The sequence below is a fragment of the Coloeus monedula genome (assembly GCF_965178545.1).
Source record: "Coloeus monedula genome assembly, chromosome: 3".
In the NCBI taxonomy this organism is placed as follows: domain Eukaryota; kingdom Metazoa; phylum Chordata; class Aves; order Passeriformes; family Corvidae; genus Coloeus; species Coloeus monedula.
In genome coordinates, this window is record NC_138783.1 from 86635701 (window position 1) to 86662485 (window position 26785).

The 26785-nt window shown below is 37.1% G+C and overlaps 1 protein-coding gene across 1 annotated transcript in view; it reads left to right on the top strand.

Annotated features, from left to right (window-relative positions):
* Positions 1 to 26785, top strand: part of OCA2 (OCA2 melanosomal transmembrane protein) — a gene marked incomplete at both ends in the record, with an annotated part of 166150 nt that overhangs the window by 59772 nt on the left and 79593 nt on the right. The window contains 5 exons of the mRNA XM_082277630.1: positions 1642 to 1780; positions 10810 to 10942; positions 21959 to 22106; positions 23530 to 23587; positions 24984 to 25092. Coding sequence (XP_082133756.1) covers positions 1642 to 1780; positions 10810 to 10942; positions 21959 to 22106; positions 23530 to 23587; positions 24984 to 25092 — 587 coding nt within the window. The remainder of the gene's footprint in view (positions 1 to 1641; positions 1781 to 10809; positions 10943 to 21958; positions 22107 to 23529; positions 23588 to 24983; positions 25093 to 26785) is intronic.

Consider the following 26785-nt stretch of genomic DNA (forward strand, 5'->3'; position numbering starts at 1 on the left):
TTTGTTATTGGGAACTGGAAAAGGCTAATAGTTGTACACATGAGGAAGTATATAACCCAGGGTGAGTAAACTGAAGAATTGTGACCCTGCCATATAGCTAGCACACTCTGATGGTTTTATACTTTGGGCTTAGCCTTTTCTGATTTACATCAGAGTTCTCTTTTCAAGATATCACTAGGCCCATCAAAAAGAAAGAATCACTAAAGAAAAGTTTAGATTATATTTTGAAATACTGGGAGGTCAAGCAGCAATAAAATTACAAGCACAACTGTGGTCTTGTACCACAATTGATACATTTGGACTGGTTGTACTGCAAAGTATCCTTTAACTGAATGATTTCATGCTGCTATGTGCTGGCATATATGTCATCTGACAATGTTTTTCTGAGTTTTAAATTGACACTCTTGGTGATAGTGTAAGTGAAGCAAGTTAAGCTTCTTTTGCAATATACTCTTTTCTCTTTGAAGTACGGGTTTTAGTAACACAGGCTAAACAGTGAAGCTCCACCCTTCCTTATGGGAAATGTGTGAGAGCACTGCAGTGAGAGCAGTACTGAGAAAGCATTCTTCCTGCATGCTCTTCCCCACATAGGGAAGAATTCTCATAATACTACTATAAGGTAGAGGGGCAATAATTTAAGTGTGACCTCCATCTTTACATTCTGGAGCAACATTTTGATAAGCTGTGAGGAGGAAAGCAGTTGTTTCTTACTCCAAAGTGCTTAGATGTGACTTTAACTTTCAGTCTTTATTACCACAGCCCCAGTTTAAAGTCAAAGATGTACTTCAGAAAAGAGTGGATTATGCGGGCATGTGCATAAATGTAATTGGTGAGTTGGAGTAATCTGTGTGAAGATTACTCTGTGTAAGTGGGCTCTGAGTTGAAATGGATCATGAGGTTACTGAGTCAATCCTGGTGTTTGTCAGAGCACTTTAAGGTGCTTCTTATTAAAGAAGCATTTTACTTTTTTCTTATCAAAGCAGCATCCTACTAGAGAAGCATTAAATATATTTGGACTGCTAAAAACATTTTGAGGTTTTTTCTACTCTTGTTTCATTACAAACAGAAATATTCGTGATCAAGATTTAGAGAAGGAGGAGAATAGGGACAGAATAAAATGGATAAACCTAGCCTGAAAGCTGAAGTCTCTAATAGATGATTCATGGCTAATAGGCAGCCTGCACAATCCTCTACCACTACCGCTACTTATTAACATAAGAAAGTTAATCACTGTTGCTGAATGCAGAGCCTGTGCTTGACCAGAATAGTTTTCCACAGGTCAATGCAGCTTAAGGACCATGGTTTCAGAAGCTGTATCACAATAAAAATTTGAAATAGTATTTTCTGTGTAGCCCAACTCTTGTAAAAGTTGACTACTTTTAATGAAATGCTTTAAAAAATGAGTCAATTTTGTAGTCTTTAATAACTGAATTTTAAATGTAAAAAAAAAATCTATAAATTTCATTTATAGTGTTATAATTATTGTAGCACAATAAATGCTTCAACAATATAGACACATTATGATTAAAATCCTGCTATTTTTCTGTGAAATGACTGCATTTTGTAATTTTTGTGCATTTTAAGATCTAAGGTAATTTATGCATGGGGTATGAAGTTAATTTCATTGTCTTTACACTACAGGCTCTGTGAAGTACTTAATCTTGATCCTAGGCACGTCCTGATTGCGGAAGTAATCTTCACAAATATTGGGGGTGCTGCCACTGCTGTTGGGGATCCTCCAAATGTGATTATTGTTTCAAAGCAGGAGCTGAGGAAGAGGGTATGTACTGCAGTCTGTTTGGCTACTAAAATTAAGTACTGTGTTGACTTATGCAATGTTGATCCTTCTCTTCCCCCAGACAGCCATATAAACAGAACATAATCGACTTTTTTTGCCATGCTATTTCTTTCTTAGTAGGATGGTCAGACAGAAGAGAGTGATCTTTTGGGGACAAAATAGTGATGAAGAATAGACTTTTCGATCTGGACTGAGAATACCAGTTTAATTTTTTTGTTGTTGGTGAGGGTTTCCTTATCAATGGCAAAATGAGGAAAGAAGCAGAACAATGGAGGGCTGCAGGCAGGGCAACAAGTTGGAAAAAAAGAAAAATGTGAAAATGGAGATGAAAATCCATCCATTTTTTCAGTATAGATTTTCTCTCAAAAGTTAAATATGAGACAATTTGACGTTTTACAGAGAGGTTGCATTGCCTCTGTAGAGCCATGACACACATGAGGCACTTTATCCTTCAACCACAGCCCAAGGGGATGTGGGGCGTGAGAGGAGGTGGGTGCTTCTCCTCTGCAGCTCATGCTGCAGCTGGCTCCCACCTCCTGGCAATGTTTTGCTATCTCCAGGCTGCAGTGACAGATTTTAGCTTCCAACACTTGGCTCTTCTATTGTTCGTTGCGTGTCTGGTGCCAAAGGGAAAGCTGTGGTGGCTGGTGCTGGGTAGGACTGCAGGACACAAGACACCTGCCAGCAGGAGCATCCCAGTCCCACCATTTCCTCCCGCCCACATGGGCCTCTCTGCCCTGTGGACTGGCTGTGGCACTGCTGGCAGGTGTTTGCAGCCCTCAGCACCTGCATGGAGCTGGTGTTTGCTGAGTTTACTGTGCTTTCAGCTGTCCCTGCTACCCCTGAACATGAGGGCATCAAGTCTCCCTTCTGCCTCTGGCACTGCCTCCCATCCTCTTTCCCTGGTGGGCTGTGGGGCAGCAGGGAGGCAGTCTGCTCAGGATGTAAGGGGCAGCCCCTCCTGGGATGGAGCAGATCTGCCCTTCTCCGAATCCTGCATCACCACCAACAAGCAGCACCATGGAAGGGGCAGTTATGTAATGGGCATATCTATAAGGACACCAGGCACATGCTTTCTGTTTTGGTCAGGTGTCATAAACCCCTGATAAATAAGTAAATCTAAAGAAATTTCATGTTAATTGAGCTAGTGAAAAAATAACTGTGCAAGTGGGTGAGGGAGTTGTAGTATAAAATCCTAGGTTTATATTTTTTTAAATTTGTAGTCACTTATGTTTCTATTGCTCCATGAAAGAAAGATCTCTTCTAATTAACTGAATGCACCCAAATTAATTAAGTACTGTCCAGGTTTGAAAATGTCTTTGAAAGTCTATAGTATTTAATAAACTGATTGTTTACCATCAAATATTTAAAATGTGCTACAATTGGCTAGTTTGGATGGTGACTTTGAAGACTGTAATATTCATTGTTAGCTGAGAATTTGATACCTAAGCTTTACATTTTAAATATAAAATCTATGCAACTATTTAAAACTTCTAATCTAAAAAAGAATAATTAACACCTGCCATGTAGGTCATTTTCCTAAATACTCAAAAACTCATCATCTCTATACAACCTTTAGAAGTGGCTATAAACATGGGAAATAATTAAGAAACCAAAATTGAAAAGAAAAAATATTATATTTTTCTTGTTAGAGATATTGATATTTTTAGGAGGACTCAGATGTATAAATACCCTGGCAAATATGACATTATAGCAAATTCTGTATCTGAAACAAGCACAAAAATCTTTCCAGATGTTTTCAATCTGGACTATTTTCAGATCTTTTGTTGCATCACAGAAATAAGAACATAATGAAATAAATTAGGTTCAACAAAGGGCCATAGAGTTTGTGCTGCTTCTTTTCTATATTCTCAATTGTTATGTCTTTGTATATAAACAAAAGAGGGTCAAAGACCTATCCTTGGCCCTGAGGCAGAGTGTCATGGCCTGAGGTATGTCCTCACTGCTTAGGGCTCACCCCTTCTAAAGGAGATTTTCCTGGGAGAGTGCTGGCAGGAGTAACTGGATAAAGCCGAGAGGGAGGGCAGAGAGGGAGCTGGACCATCTGGCCTCTTACAGTCTGAGCTGTTGAACTAATAGCTGGATTCCTAATTTTGTCCACCCGCTCCAGCATGCTCTCTTTTGATCAGAAGGAGAAATACAGACATTGCAGTCTTGTTTCTGATACTGCTTCTAGCAAAGGATGCTGTGAAGAAGGGTTAAATGAGCAACCACAATTCTGTGTCTAAAATGCTTGGGGAGCCTACTGCATTAGTACCAAGTAAATTTTACTTTATTCCTTTCTCTTTTTTTTTTTTAACTGTTTCAGAGGTAAAAGTTCTTGAATGCATTAATGACATTTTAGAAACAGTTATTCATGCAGTATATTTTATAGTTTCTCTTATGATGTTTTCTATAGAAAATAATTGTTTTTCATCACTTTTAAGCATTATAGTCATGTTTTTGGACATTATAGGAATTCTAGGAATTTTTCCCACTTGATATTGTTGTTGAAATTCTCCTTTTCATTCTCTTGCACTTCCTTCTCAGTGTTATTTTTGCACAGTAAGTACAGGAGTACTTGGACAACTGCCCCTGCAGGAAGTTGAACAGTGAATTGCATTATGTAGATGATTGGGTTTTCTACTTTATTTAGGTGCTATCTGGAGGACAGTTTTACCAGTCTTCCTGAACTTTTACTGCTGTACAGCAACCTCTAAAAGCAGCCAAGTAAAATATTATGCAAGTCTACGCTTTTGTAGGAAACCTTGGCTTTTGTATCAGTATGAAATTAAATGCAGCCTTGTTACTTTGGGTGCTGTTATTTGGTTATAGTGTTAGAAATGCTTTACTCTTTGTTTACTGTAGTGCTGGAGAGACTTCTCTCCCTAGATTCCGGGGAAAACTCACATCATATTAAAAATATTTTATTTAAACCATGTTTGAATAAATAAGATTTTTGTAACATTTTGCTCATTAAAATGTAGCAATAAGTCTCTTTGCTTGTCTTGAGATGCAAATGAATGTCAAAAGGATTTCTTTCTTTGTAGCTGTTGGTAATTTATAATCCTGACATATTCCCTACCATCATGACTGGAATCAGTGGAACATTTGCATAATAGGAGAGGAAGATTTGTTGTAGTGTTGTTTGTTCTTAGATGGAGCTGGAAGAATTTTCACAAAACAGCATTTGTATTTTGATTTTAGGGAAGGAAAATAAGAGCAAATGGAAAACATGTTCAGTGAATATAAAACATTTTTTAATGTTTTATTATCTTCAGAGTGCTGCTACTGAATGGCCACTGTTAACAAAATTATATTTTTATTTTGAAGAGATATGTGCTTCGGACTTTGGAAACTCCATGTTTATATGCACAATAGAGCATGAACCAGTTGGATGTGGTCCTTGCTTTCAGAAGGGTTGGACAGCAAATCTTCTGTATTTGGGAACTTCACAATCACACCTTTGAGATCAGAAGTTGCTTGAGCTCTAAACATAGGCTGTGGTTGCAAGCTCTTTAAAGAATGGATGGCAAATAGGTCTCCAGAGCTGTGAACATAGTGATAGTGAACATGTGCACTGGTGTATCCAGGCTAAATCTGCATGAAAGAGGTAATGATAAGAGCAAAGTCAGTTTTAGCATATGCTAGCCACTGGATTATATCCTTTTATTTACTGTTTTTATTAGCATGTGATAATGCTTGTGCTGTTAATCTGATGTTTGCTGAGGATTTGGGGGTTTCAGCATACCACTAGGAATTATTCCTGCCATTTAATAGGAATTTCCCGGAAAATTGACAGATATCAGGTTTTCCTAAATGTCTTTTTTTCCTAAAATGTCTTTTAGACATGTTCAGCCTTCATGCTGGAATTTAGCATGATGTGATATTAGTTGGTTATATTTAATAAAAAATTTTGGTACCTAAAAAATTATGAATTAAAGTAGGTACTTGTCGGGGTCTCCTCCCCCTGCCATGTAGCCCTCCCCACTGCAACAGGTACTTTTGAAAAGAAGAAGATAAAATCCCATACATGAATCTTTAAAGATCTTTTAAGCACTGGTAAAATGGATTCCCATAGTTTAATAGGCTATTTTTGTTGAGTTTGCTGGATACAAGCTTGTTAAAACTTTTAATTGATTTGTAGAACTCTACCCCTTCTGTTGCTGTTTCATTGATCCCTTTTCTCAAGAGAAAATTAAACTTAGGTAAAGTGCATGAACTGAAATGCATGGGCTTACATCTGATTTCAGAATTTTTGCCATCTATGCATGTAGTAATCATTAAAGAGCATAATACAAAACAAAAAAGGAGGTTCATCAGCATCTCAAATAAACATTATCTTCATGTAACTGGGTTAGACCATTAGTGATTTTTGGGTCTATGACATCATGAGCAGCTCCCTTGAGAGACAATGCAGATCTCAGTCATTCAGCTAGAAGGGATGTTTAGGCCAATGTAAAAATAATAAATTACTCTTGCTCTCCCTCATTTTATTAGTTTTCAAATATTAAGTAAAGGGCATTCTGGCTAGAAATATGGTACTTGCTGCTCCCCAAATCACTACACCTAGCCATAATTTTTGCTTTCTCATTGCTCTAAAAAGGCAGATTTCTTGTGGAAAGGTCTGAATTACTAGAACTCAATTTCACATCTCCAGGAGCAATGAAAAGAATCATCAAGATGATAGAAAGTTAGCATTTTAGGAAAAAATATGACACTTCCTCCTAATGTGAAATTGATATATTTGACTTTGCATTTTAAACTATAAACCAAGGAAAGATGCCCACTCTGTTTCAGCTGAGTCTGTAGGCAGTGGAACCTTTAGGCTGTTTTCTTGCTAAAGTAAAATCTTTAGATTTTCTGTCGACTGGGAAACAGGAGAAATTTGACACAATCATCATAGCCTAAAGCAAGGGACATTTGAAGCATGTTTTGTATTTATCTCATAGATTGAAATGTCCTGGAAGAAAAGTATTTCTTGCCTATTGTGCATGTCAATTCTACTCCAGTCTATTGTGCAGGAAAAGAAAATCTTTGTGAAAATGACTTTTTGTTGTACGCAGCAGACGTGTAGCACTTTAATGTTTTTTACAATGCTGAGTCCTGGCCCCAGCAGCGCAGAAGACTTGGGAGGTATAAAATGTGCTACCCACAGCCACAAAGGGTATGAATGTAGGCTCTGTGGAGATGCTGCATGTCCTTTCTGGGGTGTGGGAAAGGGAACAGGGACAACTGATGAACCAACGGTGCCACCACCTTGGTATCCTCTGCTACATTGTTGGTATCTGTGTGGTACAGTGAAAACACTTTAGTCTCTTGAAGTTCTCCAAGAGGCTGTCAGCTGGCTACTAGCTACCTGACAATGCCTGGTGTGAAATTGGCCTTCTTTTTCTGTGAAAACATATTCCCTGTGCTGCAGAGAGGCTGGTGCTAAGCATGCAGCCCAAAGCATCAGGGAGGGCAGCTGTCTGTATTTCACTGTGAGCCTTTCTGATATCGACCATGAAAAGTAGTGCACTTGGTAGCCCTCAGCCTCCTCATGGCTACAGGGCATCAGCTGTCCAAGGCTAGCGATCATCAGGATTCATTTTCACTCACTGTCTCTTGTGGACCAATGCAAGGAGGTAATAGGGAGGAAAGCCAGGAGCAAGGGATGGGAAGAGAACTGACTCCAGTCTTGCGTTATCGCCGACAATACTGTCATGCAAGCTCTTTCCTGAAATAGGCACACTCCATGTTAGGAAACAACTTGTTTCAGCTGAATTGGAAAGCTGTTCTGCAGTAGGAGCAGAGCAGCATGTTTTCTTTTTCATCAGGGATCTCAGAGATATGAAAGATCAATGTGCTGATATTATGAACTTTAACAAAATCCTGAATCTCAGCCCAGCTACTCCATTTGAAAAGTTTGGGTAAGCTCTTGGATAGGATGCCAAAAAATCTAGCAGACATTTTTTTTTCTTCTTGTGATGGTGTCTGCAAATCACTTTCAAGGCTTATCTATGTCAGCTCTTAAGTCATGAAGCTGTGTTAATTCTGATTTTTTTTAAGGGTATTTTGATCTCTATCTCATTTCAATTCCATTCAACTATGAGTCAGACGTGAGACCTCCTTACCCTCAGCATTTTAGTTTGCCTTCTAGGCTGAGGTGATTTTCTTCATCGAGAAATTAATTTTGTGGGTTTCAAGTGACATATTTCTTGTGCTGTATTTTTTGAGAAGCTTCTGCATTGTGGCATTTCAGGAACCCAACAGATTTTTTCCTCTGAAATTGGTGTGATAATAAAAATGTAAAGGCAAATGAATTTTTGTATCTGTGTTTATTTGCAATAAGCTACTTCCTTAAATTCAAGATCCTTTAATGTGTGATGAAGACATCACATATTTAAACTTGAGAGTTACCAAGAATTCTTTGCGTTCCTATTTATCTTTTTTACTTTATTTTACTTATTACTTTAGCATTTATCTTTATTTCTGAGTATTCCTACAGAGAATTTCTGCCATCATAGTTGGCCTGGTAGTTGGCATCCTTCTTCATGATGTGGGCATGATGTGATTGCTGCCAGCCTAAAAAAGCTTCATCTCCACTGCTTTTTTTGTAAGACTGGTCTGAGTGCAAAAGTAATTTTCCTTGTTCTGGTAATTCTGTATTGAGTATATTCTGTCCACTCCTAACTATTTTGTTGCTCTTCAACCACCTGTTTCACAGTCATTTTTCTTTCAGAAGATAATTCTTTTTTCCAGTCAGGTTTAGGCATTTTTATTTTGGCTGGTTTAGCTTCAGTGTTTTTACAGCCTAATTAATTTTGGCTTCCTACCTCTCTTTGTGCCATTTTAGAGACTGCACAAAACTGAATAATGATTTTGCATACTTCCTGACCTGTTTAATGGCACATTGTCATAGCTGAGAAATTTCTGAACTAAAACCAGTTTACCTTTCAAGGTTTTAAGGTTCTTATTTTTTTGGCCAAAATTTTATGATCTTTCTTTTTGCCTATAATCTTAGAGGCAACCCATATATAAATTAGATTTATTTTCAATTTATTGTCAATGGTTCTAATTAAGGAAATAAACATGGGAGATACAGACTTTATGTACTTTGGAGGCAGGTCTTACAAACACTGAGCCTTTGCAAGATTTCTTTTTTTATTCCTTGTTATTTGTAAATTTCCTAGAGTTATGAATACTGTTTTCATCCCTTATAGAAAGGTCTCCTGTAGCTTTGAATCTTAACTTGATGCCCAGAGACCAATCTTTATAAAAACTGATTTGTAAAGTCTTTCTTACAGAGATGTCGACACCCGAGTGGCTGACCTATTGTGTAGGCAAGCTGAATGAAGGTACATAATTTTTCTTTGTGGTGTCACTTTTTTCTGTCCAATTCTTAAAATAATCTCTTTCCAATTCCTGAAGAGTCTTCCTTCTGCTTTCATAAAAACAATGGCTGTAGCTGAGTTACAGCAAAAGGCCAGTGAATGAACAGATATAGTTTCACCTTTCAGTATCTGGAGAGCAGAAAAGTCAAGGAATCTACTATTAAATAGCAAGTAGGGATGACTTTACCTCACAAAGCTTAAACCTGTATTTTAATAGGATCAAATTCTAATCCTAGGTCTGCATAATTATGGTTTGAGATTTATCTGACTGTCTGCAAGCTATGGATTTTTTTTTGCCAAAGAACACCGCTCTTTATCTGGCTATGCAAGTTCTTTATGACTGTCATCAGTTTCTTGTCTCATGTGCCTTTTTATTATGCCCTGTGGTGCAATAGAGAAACTTCTTCTTCCTTTTTTTGAACCAGAGACATTTCAACTAGGAAATTTCCACATAAATCCTTTTAGTATTTGACAATATAGAAGAACACATTTAAAGCAATAAGTTCCCAATAGTCTTAACACACTGGAGGTAGTATCAGCTGTTGTTGCAAGGGAAGCTGTTTTTGATATGCATTGGAATTACAGAAGGATCTATAGGAAACACATAGTTAAAAAGCAGGGGACAATAGAGACACAGAGGTGTGTTACAGGGAGACCAACTAACTTTCTAGAGTCTCAGTGGGTGCTCTGAAAATTCAATTGGGACAACCTGGGCTGTCCAGGGCTTGAGTCATGCTTTATTCCAAGTGTCACAGATCTGCTCTTCTGTGATCACCAGTTCAGACAACCTCTGTTTTTTGAATATAATACAGTTCCTTACTACCAGAGTACTTGGATGTAATACTCCTTGGGGTTTCATGGATAACTTCTTTTGGAGAGGTGAGTCATGGCTGCTTCGGAAAAGCCGAGCCCAAAGGCTAACCCTGATCCACTACAATGTGTGCAATATGGAACAATGGAATAAGTCAATTTAAAGGGACCCTAGAGGTCATCTAGCCCAATGTCCTACTCACAGCATGGCCAGCTTCAAAGTTTTAGGGCAAGTTGTCACTATTCATTCTTATTGCTTGAGAACAGCAGCCTTTTAATATGTTCTGCTTAACCTTTTTGAGAACCCCTTCATTAAAGGGTTTCATTGTGCAAAATATAAAGAAATATGTTCATTTGTTAACCAGAAAGAAGAATAAACATAATATTGACGTATAATTCTTTTATTGTAGAGGAATGGTTCAGATAGAATTATTGTAAACATTTGAGTTGTCACCAGGTTAAAACAAAAGCTCATCATTGAAATTTGACTATTTCTGAGACTTAAACTGATTTGAAATGAATTTACAGTGATTTAAGTGAGAAGTAAAAGTTAATGATTCAGTTTGGGTTTTTTTTTTACTATACATTTCAGGAACACTAGGTGTGTTTCAGAGTAACTTGTAATGCAATGTTTTAGTTCCTTGAATTAAATTGTAATGTGACTTGTCTCCTTGAAACACACGAAATACAGCAGATACTGTACTTGGAACTTACTATCTTGCTTTATATTTATTATTGATTGTTAATGTACATAAAGCTGTTTTCCCTGTAGCTAATATAGAAAAAGAAGTGATTTTTAATTTAGGTTTTTGTTTTTGTTTTCAGGGATTGGATTTTGCAGCCTTCACAGGACATATGTTTTTGGGTATCTGCCTTGTTGTTCTGGTCTCCTTTCCTTTTCTCAGACTTCTTTACTGGAACAAAAAATTGTACAATAAAGAGCCAAGTGAAATTGTTGGTAAGTGTGAGCAAGAAAAAAAAGTTATAATTGTTATACTGAATATGTGCTAAATAGAAACCGAGTAGTCATTACTACAATGCTGTCTTCAGATGGAAGTGCCCACCCTCCTTCACTCTCTGAACATTAATTTTTTAACTAATAATTCAGATTTTATTTTTAGTTGTGATATTTTCTGATTTTTAGAGGTGGATGTTTTTCTGGTTCTAAGATTGAGGTTTTGACAGGAATTATTAAATATCTTACAAAATTTGCAGGAATATTTTGCATCATTTATTACAGCCATAGGCATGAGTACGAGGACATTCTGGGTTGCAACATCTGCTCAAGGTGCTTAGTTCACAACCTAGATTTAGAAATATTCCAGGTTTTCCTTATGAAAAACATAGTGCACTGATGCCTCCTCTCACTGCTGGTTTTCTTCCATTGAATTTTTCAGCAATCTTTTACTGGTCTGCAGTCAGTGAAAGACATTTCATCAAAGTGGAACTTTTCAAGTCCTTTCCAGCTTGCCTCTGTCGCTCTTCCTACCCTAAATTTCCCTGGTGCATAATTTCTACAATTCAGTAGAACTAAATCTATGTCTTTTTATGGCGCCTCAATAGTCTCTAGAAGTCTTGTTAAAGCTGTTTTAATGGCTGTCGACTGTGTCAGTCCCTTTTTTGTCTTCATGCTTTTATGTTTTTCTCTTCTGTCATTTTGAAGTTTTTATCATTGTTCTAGGGCCTCTCTTTCAGTGACGAAATTTAATATTAACCCCCAAATGTTCACATTTCTTTACGAGGTAACAAGTATTTCACTAAGTATAATTTCTAGCAAGCTTTGTACAAAGGCAGTTGAGTATAACTGTTTCTTCTCTGGGACTGGCTTGTTCCACTTTTGGCTGCAGAAGAATTAAGATCCAGGCTTCCACTGGTTTTAATGTGCTGTACCATATCTCTGAACCTGTGTGTGTGGCATCTGTTTATCATGGGGAGGACAACTTTTGATACGGTTGATATATCTTGGCTTCATCTGTAACCTGTGGAGAAAGATAAGTGCTTTTAAGGAATAATGGAGCTGTCTGTGCTAGAACAGATATATTGCAGCCCTCAAAAATTAATTTTCTCTTATAAGGAGAGTCCAAGATGACTAACTGTGGCAGAGACCTTCCTGGTAGGTACCTCATTTAGGCAAAAGGGGTAGTACTTGTAATTCCTTGCCTTGTTCCAGGGAAAATTTGCTTTAGGATTAGAGTTTTATTAAAAGGCAGAAGTGTCAGTCCTCTCCTCAGCAGATTATTCCATGTGTCTCCAATCCCATTTGATAGAAAGGTCAGAGAAGAGATTTCCCTGCTTAGGAAGGTCTTCTGAAGACTTTTGGTTTTGACTTCAGTGTCTATTCAGCACAAGGTGCACTCAGCTTACCTGTTTGTATCTCTAAAGGCCAAAATATTTCCCAGAATTTAGATAAAAAATATTTTTGAGGTGTGCTAGATATTACACTAGTTAACTGTTTCTAAGACACTTAAGAAGAGTTTTCCTTTCTCCTAAATGTCTTTTTGGTATGAGGTTGCCATTTTCATCTTAAAACAGCCGAGGCTTTCTGCACCCTTAGAGGTCTTCTCCAGAGAGCAAGAGAAATAAAGAAATTAACTCAGACCTTAACATGCCTAAATTCTTTCCCTGTGACCCTACAAAGTAAGGTTTTTCAAAAAGCCATCACTGTAAGCAATATTGATCCTGACATAGGAGCATTATTTTATAAATGTATATTTTACAACATAGAATTGCTACTTTTTTTCTTTTGGCTATTAACTTTTAAAGCATATATTTTGGATTTTTAAGAAATAAAGTATGTACGAAAATTTTAAAAATTAATTTGAATAGTACAGTTTATTCACTGACATAGTATTTTTTCCAGTGAAACACTGTATTAGTGAAACACTGGCTAGCTTATTTCCCTCAGTTAATTTCTTGGTCATCTTTGTTACTTGCACCTTAGTCTGTTCAGATATAGCAGTCTCCTAATCAGTATACCATGTGTTCTTGTAATCTGCTGCTTGTCCATTGCTGCAAACCTAATCAGGAGCTGTTCAATTAGAGCAACTGCTGAAGAGCCACTCTTTCTATTGAAAATTCATGTGACAGGGGAAGAGAAAGAAAGAGACCAACACAGCTCCATTAGGAGATAGCTGTCATGGTTTGGATTTGCAGAATGGCCTCCAAGGTGCTTCCAGGGGTCCTTTAATCTCAGGTTACAATGGTTCCATGATAATTTCAAATGGCTTGTTTGAAGCAGCTGTTTTAATCAACTAAATACCAGTCTTTCCTCACCTTGCCCTCAATTAGCAATTAAACAAGTTATGTGAGATTTAATTGGTATATTATTCTCCCCAGATTTTTTGTCTCTCTTCACTACATGCTTTAAGCTTTTTTTTCTGCTGATTTAGAGTACACAGATTTTTAAAATGGATTAGCATGAATTTTAAAACCAGAAAATGCTCTTATTATGAAGATACATTTTTATCTATGTTAACAGTGCCTTTAATCTGTTGGCTTTCAGACTGAGCTGCAGCACCTCTGCAGCAATAAAAATACCTGTTCTTTCCCCAGAAACCACTATCTACCTGCATTGGCTTTAAGCAGGGCAGCTAACAAAAGAAAAAAGACTCTGAAGAACTCATCCATGAGAGAGAAAATCTAATGTTTTTTTAAGAATGAAGGGATTTTTGAGGACTTTTTTTGAGCATGTCTTTCAGCTGTTAAACCTGCTCCTTGTTCTGTGTGACACAGCAAAAGATGCCAGGGCTAGAAGAGTAAGCTGAGAAGGCTTAAAAAGTATGTATGTATCTACATTTTCACAAAAGAATATGTAAAGGAAATAATATCTGAGTGTAAGAGGAATTAAATTTACTGTTTCAACTCCCCCTCTGAAAACCTGAAACCAAAGTTCTTTCTTCCTTTAAGGGTTAAAAATACATTATTTAGTCCCTGGGAAGCATAACAATACACTGTTAAGTCTCAGCTATTAAGCTGTGGAGATGTGGACCTCAGGGTCTGGCAAGGTTGCTATCCCCAGGAGAGTGGGTGGTACATGGTCTGGTGACAAGTATTATTATTGCCATTTTTTGCCAGAGAGGAAGAGCTTTTTCCTAGCACAACTTCTTTGGCACCAGCTCCCCATTTCTCCTTTGTTGCTTGGCCCTTTTTTCCAATTTTTTCACTGGCTGAGAGATCCACACTTTAAGCAGGAGTGGTAATAGCAGGAGAGGGGTAAGCACGTTATTCCCTCTGGTGTAACTCACTGTCTGCAGCAGCTGGGAAAATACTGGTGGTAGTAGGAGAGTCAGCATGTAAAGCTGACAACAGAAGGAATTTTCTAATTAATCATAGTCATATGTAAAGTGCTTAATGTATGAAAAACACAGTGCTGTTTCCCACAATGGGAAATGTGGTAACCAGATGAGAGAGCAAATCTGTTTTTTTCTTCCACGTGTAGCTCTACAGATGTTCTCAAGGAGAAAGAAAAGGGAGAGGAGGAGGGGAAAAACTACTGTGATGACCTGCAAGAAAACTCCAGTACTGCATCAGACACTTTGAAATGCAATAAGCCTACATAAAATAATAATAATGTCTAGGGCCACAAGGACACTGCAGGGACACTGAGGGACAGAGGGCACCCAGGATAAGGGGTAATGTAACATCAGTATGTGTGCTGCTTGGGGTCAAAGAACAGTCCTTAGGCCTATTTCAGCTAGTAACATATTTGTAACTTTAGGAACCATTTCTTGCTGGAATCAGTGAGAGGTACATCAGTGACATAGCTGAATTAAGTAAATTGACAAATCTCTGTCCTGAGGTGTGTCTGTACCTATGTAGGTACTTTACTAACAGCCAGTAAAGCATTATTGGTATTTCATGTTATGTTGGAAGTAGTGGCCTGCCCTCACTTGGAAGTTGGTTCAAGAGAGGAAAGTAGCAAGCAGATTATGAAGGCAGTAATGTCTAAAGAAAGGCATATTTCAAGAAGTTTTCAAGAATTCAACTCTAAACTAAATCTGGGGGAAAGTTCTGCAATAGGGGCTGCACTCTACTGCACTCTACTGTCCTCATGCAAGATGATGATTTCATCAGAATTCATGGGGAATGTTTTCAAATCATGAAGAACAATGTGGACAGTAAAATGTGGGGGTTTTGTGTGTTCTCTTTTTCTCTCTTCTCTGCAATCCAGTTGTATACATTAACACTGAATAGTGAATAGTTAACATTTTAACTCTCCTACTGTGGATGTTAGCATGCTGAACAAAAAGGTGCAGCTTTCATATGAATGCTCTTGGAATCTAAGACAATACCTTTTGGGTACATATTTTGTCTTTTATTTGTAAAAACTGTAAGACTTTCAGTCTCAAACAAACTAGGTAGTCTTGATGTCCCTTCAGACACTGCGTTTGCTCCTTTTTAGATAATATATCAGGATCCACCAGGGCCATGACTTTATGTTTAAAAATGCAAATCAAAAGCTGTCTTTTATTATTTGCACCTGCAATAGCTCTCCTGATGAGAGCTGTAGTTATTTAATTGCCACAGATTAAAGATTTTTATATTTTAAAATATTTTAGGTAATTTTATGCTTTAATTCCTGTATATATCCTTTGAACTGCTTTAGAGTTGATAGAGTGTTCCCCTTGGAAAGAGAAAAAACATTGAACTGCCTCTTCTTGTCTTCAGATGATAAAAATAGTATTCTGACATTGCAAAACAAGGAGAATATGACAATCTCATATTACTTGCTTAGTGCATTGATAATGTAGCCATCACAAGAAGGCAGCTGTAATATTACTTTACCTGTCTTATGCAGAAAGAAGGTATAATATAGTGTCATTCTGAATCAATAGAGCAGCACTTGACAATTTATTATACACATTTGTCATGGAAGGAATGAGTACAGAAAAATCACTGATGGGAGGTAAAAACTTAGGTAATGCTAGTTCCTGTTTCTTTTCCAGAATTTGAGCCCCTCTGTTTTTGTATATGGACCTCAGTTGTGAAAGGATTGCACAGGTATACAGTGGTTGGCAAGACACGGACTTTTCTTTAACAGTGTTGTTTCAGTGAAGCTATGACAAAGTTTTTCACTTTACTTTGATGGCTCTGAAGTTCATCAGATCTTCCTTTTAAGACAGAGCTTAAAAGAACTATTTAGTTCTATGTAACATTTTACCTGTGTTTATTTGCTGCAGAAAGCTTTCACTGTGATGGTGTTTCAAATACAAGTGTAAAGTTGACAGATTTTTAATTGTTCTGCCATTTTCATTTATCAAAGTGTGTTCAATGTATTAGTCATCATTTTTACTTCTAAACCATTGATAAATGTTATGGTGAGTCTGAAGTATGCTTCATTATTTTGCTCTTCATTTTGTCCTATTAAAAGCATTAGAAGAGGCATTATCCTTTGAAATATTCCAAAAGACAATTGTCCTCTTGAGGGTGTATCTTCTCATGGTTCTTTTTTCCTTATCCTTGGGAATACCATCTCTAAGTGGTGGCTTGCGGCACTTTTTCTGGTATTGAAAGGACTTCATCAGTAGTTATATTTTGTGCACAGTGTTTTGTGCTTGGAATGTATCTATTTGCTTTTGAGCAGAGTGTAGTGAATTTAAAAGTGGGTTTTTTTTAAGCAAGACTTGTAGTTTAATGGAAGACAGCAGCAAAATTGGTTTTCATTGGCAAGTCTGGCAGTCTGAATGAAAATTATTTGATAGTATACTGGAATTATTTTTCTAGATTTCACACCTGAGAAAAATTTTCTGAAACAAACTAAAGTAGAATTTTAGATAAACACATGCTCAAAATACTTGAATTTTGACTTCCTTCACACAGAGAACCTAAATACATTCAGCTTCCTGCTTTTAAACAATGGGGAATTGCAGTAGAGGAAACTGAGGGGTAAACCCACAAGCACTATAATAAGTTTGTGGCTCTAAAGTCTGACTTACCCAGAAAAGAGAACAGAGCCCATGTCACCTGAGAGAGAGATATCCCATCTGTTACTTAGGAACAAACCAACTGAAGAGTAATGTGTATCTTTCTCAACCATCCTGAAACGTTATGAGAAATCTAACCCTCCTTAATACCTGTGGATTATACCTTTTGAGTCCAATGTGACCATCATACACATACCAAATTGACTATTCCCTTATAAAACTAGGGTTAGGCTTGTAATGTTGTAGATTCTTTCCTGGGCTTGCTGCAGCCTGCTCCAGCTTGCTGGGAAGATGACTCATGGTGGGTAAATTTAGGTGTGTGACACCCTCTGAGCTTTGTGGTTTTCTGCCCAAGCTCCAGCTGCTCTGCTGCAGGGATGAGGATGTCCTGTAATTCCTCTGCGATGGATGCAATCCCATGCTGGGTAACAGAGCTGGCATTAGGTGCCTCTATGACCAAAAGGGGCCTCAGGTGTCAAACTGAGTTGAAAAGCTTATATAAATTCTCTGTACTGCTTTATGCAGCATTGGCACATTTCTTGTGTTCCGTTGCATGTATTTAGCTGAATAAGGCAAAACAAGTTTCGTTGTAGTTTTGAAGACTCTGCAATATTTATACCTATGATTACCTTTATCCACTATTGATCAACTGGACTATTCAAAGGAATAACGATAAGAATATGTTGGGGGTTTTTGTTTGTTTGTTTGTTTTTGCTTGTTTGTTTTTCTAGATTTAGATCCTCATGGTTGTGTCCTGTTGGGGGGTGCTGCCTCTGGGAGAAGGGTGTGAGTGTTTGATCTGGAGTATCCCTCAAGGTGAATTTTTTCTACTCATGGATTTCACCTTTTGGGTTTAGTTTCTGCTCTTATAAAATGGAGATGACACCATCTAATAATGCTTAGAGGATTGGTTACATAATATCAGGATTTAATAATTATTAAAGGTTATAGATATTACTATTACTAGTTAAGCTAGAATTCATGATACTTAATTCACTTTACTGTTAATATTTAAACAGAAATATTCTTATTCTGAGAATTTGGCTAAGAAAAAGAATGACTTTACTGAAAATAGTTAAGCTACAGTAGCATATGGAGGAGAAAACCAAACAAATATTCAGACGAACGTACTTTGAATGTTGTTAGATGCAGCCCAACAGTGCAAACTTGTGCTGCTTGCAAAAAGATAATTTATGTAGTTGGTGCATGTGCAAGTTAAAAATTGTCATTTAATGATAATTCATGTCATCTCATCAAAGTTGGTCATGCTCTTCTGAGTATCTTCAATTAACAAAACTGGCCTTTTCAGATTCTGAGACTGGGAATTAATTACACAGTTTTTGAGGATGTCTTCTTTGGTATTGGCAGCTGGGTGGGAGGGAATGTGTGATTACTCAAGTGAAAATCAATCTGACTCTTAAATACCAGATTGCAGAAATAATAGGCAGTTTTCAAATAAAGAATATTTTCTAAAATGCAGAAAATTTTTCTAAACTGCCACAATCCTGGTCAGCAGCTGAAATTTTGTTAAACTCAGTGGGTCCAGGATGTAATACTTGTGGTCTCCATAGCAAATATGATCAATGACAAAATCAGAAAAGATTAGCAGCGTAGGGTTTACATGTTTGAGGATCCTTTACTTGATCCTATAGCTAAGATAAAAATTAATATTTTCTTGTTGGAAATGGAGTTTTTTTCTATTTTCTTGTTGGAAATAATAATGCTAGTTATATTGCTGTTGTGCCTCATGGGCTGTATGTGGATGTATGACATTCAAAAAGATTTTAGTATCATAATGAGCTAAATTCTCTGACTGAGTTGCATCTCTTTTGTCTTCTTGTGCTCCAGATCACTGCATAATAAACTTAGCTTTGTTTCTATCACTTTGGCTACTGGTACTATGGTTGCAGTCGAATGTTAATTTAGCTGCTTTAATGAGAAACAGCTGTGCTACAGACTCACCATGTCAGTTAATAGCAATAGACCTGACAGCGGTTACATTGGATAGAAGGCTCATCCACATAGAACTAACCCTGCAAAAACCCTGCGGATTGGGTTGGACAAGTGAGTGGAGAGAGCTCACTGTGGTGAAACATAACCCTTAGATCTCATCTGAGGAGGGGACAGGAGCTTATGGACACAGAGAAAGAGAATGTGAAACTATCCTGTGATTCTATTCAGTGGCAGCCAAATGCTGCCCTTGTGCTCTCTTGGCCATAATTTCAAAGTGATTGATAAGACTCTGCAGTCACATTATGCCCTTGTCCATGTGTAACACAGCATGTCATAAAATATCAGATGTTCTCTGGGGGTTGCTGCCTCAATGGTTTTGCAAGTATGAAATGGGAGGAGTATAGTAAGGCCCGAAGGACTTTGGCCGTGTTAATTGTTGTTGCTGACTTCAAGGTTCTACATTATTTTTCCTTTAAAAAAAGCCCTACTGTTAATAAATATATATCACCTGATGCTGTGATGGGCTATTAGCAATAAGAGTGTGCATGAAAGAGAAATACTAGAAACATTCTGTGGGATGACCTAGAAAACCTCTTCACAAATCACTACTGCAACAGGAGTTGTGGTGTAAAATATGTATCAACTGTTCTGATTTTCCAAGTACAGTTTGCTCTGAAGTAAACTCCACAGAAGGTCAGATGTTCACATCCTTGGGATGTTTAGAAAATTAATGACTGAAAAATCAGGCATGCACTTGCTGTACATAAAGGCATGATCAAAGCCATGTGAAGACACGCATATTTTTTTAATGTAGATCACAAAGCACTGGCCCAACTTTGCTCAACCTGGAGATGAGCCTCAGGGCATTTCAGATGTGGAACAGGAATTTGCAACACAAGTCATGCTGCTTTCCATTCTGTGGATTTGTTTGTGGCACAGATACAGTGATGATAGCTGCCTCTTTCTGAAGGAGAAAAGATAGAGATTCTCTGTATGAAAATAACTGCGGAGTACTTGCATCTCATTTAGTTGGTGAATGATTCAACTTCCCTCTATCAGCTAAACCCTTGGTGAAATTTCATTTGGAAAGGATGGAGAGAAATGCTATGGCAGGATGAACAGATGTCATCAGAAAAGTTGTTGCAGAAAAGACAAACTATAGGGAAGTAGAACAGCAAACTGGATGCTCATCCTTCATGAGCGTTTGCCAGAGAAAAAACCAAAACCACACTCTTTCCCTTGGACTGATGACAGCTTCAAATCTGCAGTCCAATTAACTAAAAAATCACATAAGAATGCAGTATAGAAAGGATTTTTTTTCCTCTGTGAATGGAAAATTACTGCTGTTATATCTGTGTGTCACAAATGTTGATACAAAAATAAATGATGGCCAGAAGTCATATGGATCCTTTGAGAAGCAAGACCTATCCACATTGTAATGTAACTTTGTGCCAGATTATGCTCCTGGCAAGCACCACCAAATATATTACAAAGGAAAGTGGTAGATTTGGCATATTTTTAGTATTTTTGGTTCGGGTATGAATCCCCTTCTTGGAAGAAAAGCTTTAGCTGAGTACTAGTTGTTTATATAGTTGTTTATAGTTGTCATACCCAGAATGGTCACTGGGCTTTTGATAGTGTGAATTTATATTCTGGACTTACATTGTAAAATTTAGGCAAGCATTACCACTTTGACAGATGTGTGCATATCTATAGACACAAACCATACAAAATGTATGTCAACTGCTGTTCAAATCCCTTTCTTCTGTGTCAACCATACAGACTCTGGACACACTTTTGCTTTTAAATGTTTGAGCTTTGTCGAGTCTAATTCCTTCTCGTGGTCAATCTTTAGAAGATTCACTCTGTGTTATCATTATGAATACTTAGTTGCAAAGGAAAGTGGGGAATTAAACATGTTTAGTACTCTGATAGCAGATATCATCACCCTCTAGAGAGTTGCAGCATAAAATGTTAACATCACTGCCTACATCAAAATGTGCTTAAATTTTTCTTATGTAGAAAAATAATTTTTAAAATAAATAATTCTTATAGTTTGTTTACATGATATAAAGAGTTCCACATTCATTTTCAGAACAAGAGCAATTTGCTGATTGAACAGGGATCTTAAGATATAAGCCCTTGAATTCTTGACATATTGTCTTCAATGACATGAAATTTGAGTGGAACAGAAAAGTAGGGTGAGGAAACATCCCATTGCTTCAATGGGGAACAGTTGCACAGACAGTTTCTGAATGAATATTCTGATTTTATTTCTTTAGTGATTTCCTGTAAAATTCAAAGGGTTTTTTTGGCATGCCCAGTTTAACATCCTTCTTGAATAGGAACATGTGGTTTTCGGTCATTCTCCAAGGCCTCAACACTAGAGGGAAAAAATAATCAAAAAGGATTGAAATTTCTGACAAGATTCTAGAGTCTAATTTCAAAGTGTTAATCAGTCTGTCTGAACTTCCACAGGATCAGGTATCATCCAGGTCAGCATGAATGTGATGGTCACTGTGTTTACACGTATTTTCAGTGCCTGAGAGTTAAATCCTCTCAGGAAACCTTTAAAATACTATTAAACACTATTCTATAAGACAGTGCCAAATTTCACTTTTGCCTTAAATAGATAAGATTGCTTGTATGAACATAGAGTGAATGGAAAAATGCTGTCTATTCTGAATACCATGAAGGAACATTTGCTGTAATTCCTAACTGCACAGGGAACAAGTATCTGTTAGCAGTATAATAATGTATACTGACAGTTTATTTTCTGTTGAAAAATGAATGTGCTACAATTTTAGCCCTAAAGCTTGTTGAAGGCCTTTGCAAGTATTTGACGACAATACATCTTTTTCTTTGGAAAAGGACTTTGTGGTTCATTTATTTAAAATTTTGAAAAAATCCTATTTCTTTTTCCTTCACTTCAGCTCTGCAAAAGGAATGACAAAAGCAGCTTCCTAAGTGGAAATTTGTTGGGAAACCATCCCAATAATTTTAACAGCTTTGAGTCCAGAGTACATTATGCATATTTTAATTATCTCTGGTTTCATACACATTGGACCTCACATTGAAGCAATTTTGCTTCTTTTCAGAGCTGAAACATGAGATCTATGTTTGGAGGCTGACAGCTCAGCGCATTAACCCAGCCAGCAGAGAGGAGACTGCTGTGAAATGCCTCTTGATGCAGAAGGTGCTGACTCTGGAGATGCTCCTGAGGAAGAAGCTGAGGACGTTTCACAGGTAAGCAAGGCCCAGTGTCTCCCACCTCCCCTTTCAGGTATCTTCACTGGGACAAGACCTGCATTCCTAGCTCTGTCTTGATCAGATGGATGTTGGGGCAGATATGAAAAGTCACTATCAGACTCAGTAAAACACAAAGTATTTTAGGAGAAAACTGATGTGTAAAGCCTGGAAAATATATTTATCAATATGACCCGAAATTAAAGGCCTAGGAATTTCAGGCAGATTTTTGGTTTAAAAAGATCACAAATATAACACTACACTTTTCCTTACAGTTGTGGCTTCAGCACAGTAAGACACTATAGTTTCTTTTTTTTTAACTGAAAAATTCAAATTGTCTTCAGTGAATGGGTGAGTTTGAAAAACATTTCACTAGTGAGTTGCATGTTTTACAATTATTTCATAATCAAAATTTCAATGTGAACCAGAGTGCAGACATATTTTATATATAAGAAGTTTACATAAACTACGACTAAAAGAATAATAACCTTGTTTAGTTTAGATTCTGGCAAAACCAGATGTTATGCCATGGAATCTGATGACTGAGAATAGAAGTATAATATTTTGAATGTTAATTGACTAAAGTGAAACTGGAATAATTAATTTGAATTAATAACCTTGTTAAAGAATTTGAGCAAGAAAACGTAAATATGATTTCTTAAACTATTCCAGTAATAAGAATATGTTTATATAATTTTTGCTGATATTGTGTATTTTGAATTGAGTGATGGTGTTAATAATTCAAGACAAATAAGGCTGTTAAAATTGCCTCATTTTCAAAAGATTTTAAGAGATTATTAGACTTTACGATACTCTAAAGAAGACCCTTCTAAAGTACAAATAAAAATTGTATATTTAATCTTGAAAATCAAGATTCCTCCATTTCAGCACATTTACAGCAATGTAAAATTTCATTAGCATTAACAAGAGTGCTCCTGAACTGCAAAGCCCAAGGCTTTTTGCTGGAGGGCTGACTGTGCTGATAACATGGTGGTGTTATTTGGATCTTACGAACTTCATTATAAAATGCAAATGTGAAACATATGTGTTCTGACTTGCTGATGTTAGCACACGACCCTTTTTGTATCACAGCGGGCCATACACATCAGCTCCTGAAACTATTAAGGGAACTACATATTGCAGATAGCCATATTCTTTACTGAGGTCTCTACCCTGGAGACTGTGGCTTTCCTCATGAGCAGAAGGGTTTGTGTATTAGTGGAGCCCATTACAAAAGTGGAGTCTTAAGTGAATGCTCATGGGAATTTTGCTGCTGGATGTAAGAAGACCATACATAACTCCTTTGTGGTATCAGTTACTCCACATGGGGAAAGAAGTGATGTATATATGATGAGAGGAATTAATTCCAACAATCAGAGCTCTGATTTCACTCTGGAAAAAAGTAGGTGTCATTTTCTTTCAGACAAATTTCACAAGAAGATAAAAACTGGGAAACAAATATCCAGGAACTCCAGAAAAGAGTAAGTAGATGGCAGGTTTTTTCAGTATTCATGTAAATGAAGCTATGCCTTTATATAGAGATAGTGCTTTAAATCTAATGGAAATTTAATAACTCTCCTGATAGCAGAAAAGTTAGCAGCCAAGGTGGTTGGCTTCTTGGTCAGACAAGGTTACTGAACCACATGGTAAGGTTTTGTATTTTTGTTTCTTAGAAAACTATAACTTAAAGAATCAACTGATGATTCAGCAGTGTTTTCTTAGATTTTTAATCCATAGCCAGAAAGGTTCAGGAGGTGTCAATAAGTTGCTTGGAGCCATGACGAATGATAATAGAGTACAGTCTTCCTAATGTATCCAATTCTGATTCTAATTTAATGCACTTTGTGACATTACTGCTTTTATTATTCAAGTAAGGATAAACCACTTGATAAATCCTGTTCTCTTAGCTGTGCACACATTAGTACTGCCTAAGTCTTTATGCTGGAACTGAAAAGATGTACACTCTGTAGTGGGATTAATGTCTCCTAAATTGAATTATCTAAGTGTCACAATCATTCTACCTCACTGCCATCACTAATGAATCAGGCCTGTGTCTGAGAGCTCAAGTCCTTGATTGGACTCCTTGGGGTGAATGCCCTTGACTGGGAGAACCCTGTCCTAGGTGTCACACCAAACCAGAGCAAACCAACAGATTTTCTTTACACCTCTTTCAAGGCATTGCATAAGAGACAAACTTTTTAAAGAATGGAGACTTGTGTTTTAGTAGAGCTTTAAACTATGTGAAACAAGAGACAAAGTTGGTCTGAGAGAAATTGATTCCCTGGGGTGGTAGTGAAAGCAGAGACACGATGGAAAGCACTGGGTCTGAGGGTTGAGGGCACAAGGACATTGGCACAGGGAAGCAGGAACTGGGCACAGAGGTGTACAGACTCCATAGAGATGAAGGGCTTGGCATGTCCATGAGAGTTGTACAGGAGGTGTGAAAGATTTGGCCTCTAGGGTAGTTTATAGGTTTTCAAAGCACACCTGAGAAAAAAAGGGTAATTTTGTCCCGGATCACAAAACCACAGAGTGCTCAGAATGCCCTCTGTGGTTGGAGCTGCATTTCAACCCTACTTCTCCCTCTGGTGTGAAGTTGTGGAGGGGGCGACTGAATACAGCTGAATGTATGCAGCAACTGCTAGATACCTGTATCTCTTAAAGCTTGTTGGACCACATGCTCATGGTTTTGTACAGGTATGCATAAGATGCACACCTATAAAAACTGTTCTTGTAGTTCTGTCTTTTATGCTGGAGAGGAATATACAATACAGGAACAGCAGTTTGTGCTTCACACATGCTTTTCTGAACTCTATGCATAATACATAGCTTCTTGTTTAATACAATTATTAATTTTATTTTCCTGTCTGTCTCCAGCACAGAATAACAGACAAAATTCTTCTCATCAAATGTCTGACAGTGCTGGGATGTGTTATTCTTATGTTTTTTCTGAACTCATTTGTTCCAGGCATCTACCTAGATCTTGGTAAGTCTCCTAGTTTTGTTCTAAGTAAAACAAGCAACCTCCCTGAAAAAACCAGTCATATCTTTATGAGTCTGGATCTTTTCAGAAAGCTGTTTTTCATATGTCCCTATCCTCACAATTCTACCAGGTTAAGCAGCAATTTCTCTGGGAAAAGAAGAACAGGTTTTTAAAGTTCAGTCACGTCCCAGTTACCCCAGGAGGAATAAGAGAGAGTGTTCATGACTTCATTTTCTGGACTTTCCAATACTAATGAGCTGGCTAAACATTACAGAATGAGTCAATTTGACCTTGGCATCATTTGCACTGTTTGAGTGAATGACCAAGATGCATTAGAGAGATCAGAAAATAATCACTCCATGGAAGAACAAAGAAGCAGTTTGGCATTATTTCTTAAGTATAGAAAGCTCTTTGTATAATTTACAGTCTCCATTACTATATCACCATAATAATTCATTTCCCAAAATAAAAACTGGAGGACACTATATATGGGTGAAATGAAAGTAGCTGTATGCATACTTTCTATATATAAATGTATATGTGGATGTTTTTATACAGCTAGTTGTATATCTCTGTGAGGAAAAGCTCCACACATCCTGAAAACAGAACCAAATCAAATCTCACATTTAACTGAAAGACAGTCATAAAACCTACCTGTGCATTGACCAATAAAAAATGAAAACATTTTTATTGGCTGCTGAGCTCTTCAAGATTATGGAATTTCAGATACATGTTTTTTTCACGCAATCTGAATTTACACACTATTTACTTCTATCTCAGTGGCTGAAAGATGGAGCAGTCTTGAAGAGGAATAGCTCATAATGAATAACTCAATAATCATATACACAGATATTACATTGACACATTTTTGCTGTGCAAAATATAGAGCCAGTTATAGCTCTACAGTGGTGATCAGTTTGTGAGCAAGACCTCCCATATCTGCTGCTGACAGACTATTTGCCATGGAAATGGACTATTTCAGCCCATGAAGATTATTGTCTGTTAAGAAGTTAAAAGGTATACTGATGTATTATAACACCAAAAGTGCTACGTTCATAAGGTCTGGGAAAATGCAGAAGCTGAAAATATTTGAAGGCATTTGAAGTCATGGTGGCTGAGAACATAAGAAAGGCCTTCACACTGCCAATTTACCCCCTTACTTTTCTGTCTCAGATAAGTGACACTGAACCATATGGGACTTCTTGAATTAAGCCCAACATCTTTAAAACTTTGTGAAAAGCCAGACAGTCATGAAAGACTAAACAGCACTTGATGTGTATGCTCTTGATATTTTTTCAAAATTGCAAAGGAGTTGGAGTCAATGCTAGAAGAAACATAGTAACTATTGATAGTTTGTTTTTGTCCTGTTTCATGCCAGTAAAATAAGTGAAAACAAATGGAGTGCTTGGCAGTGTAGGTTTCTCTTATCCAGTAGCTGAATAACAACCTTGAAAGTAAATAAGGGCTGTATGTGTTCTGTATAATTTCTCCCTGTTCTGCATTCATGGCAAACCTGTCAGATTAATGAATAAATGTTACTAAAGCATACACCACATAATTTCTACTAAAAATTAATAGAACCTGTAAACTACTACTAATAGGTTTACAGGTTCCATTAATTTACAGGTCCTCAGTTTTGTTTCCTGAATTCCACTATTTTGATGGTAGCTGTCACTTATCATTACTGAAGTAGTGC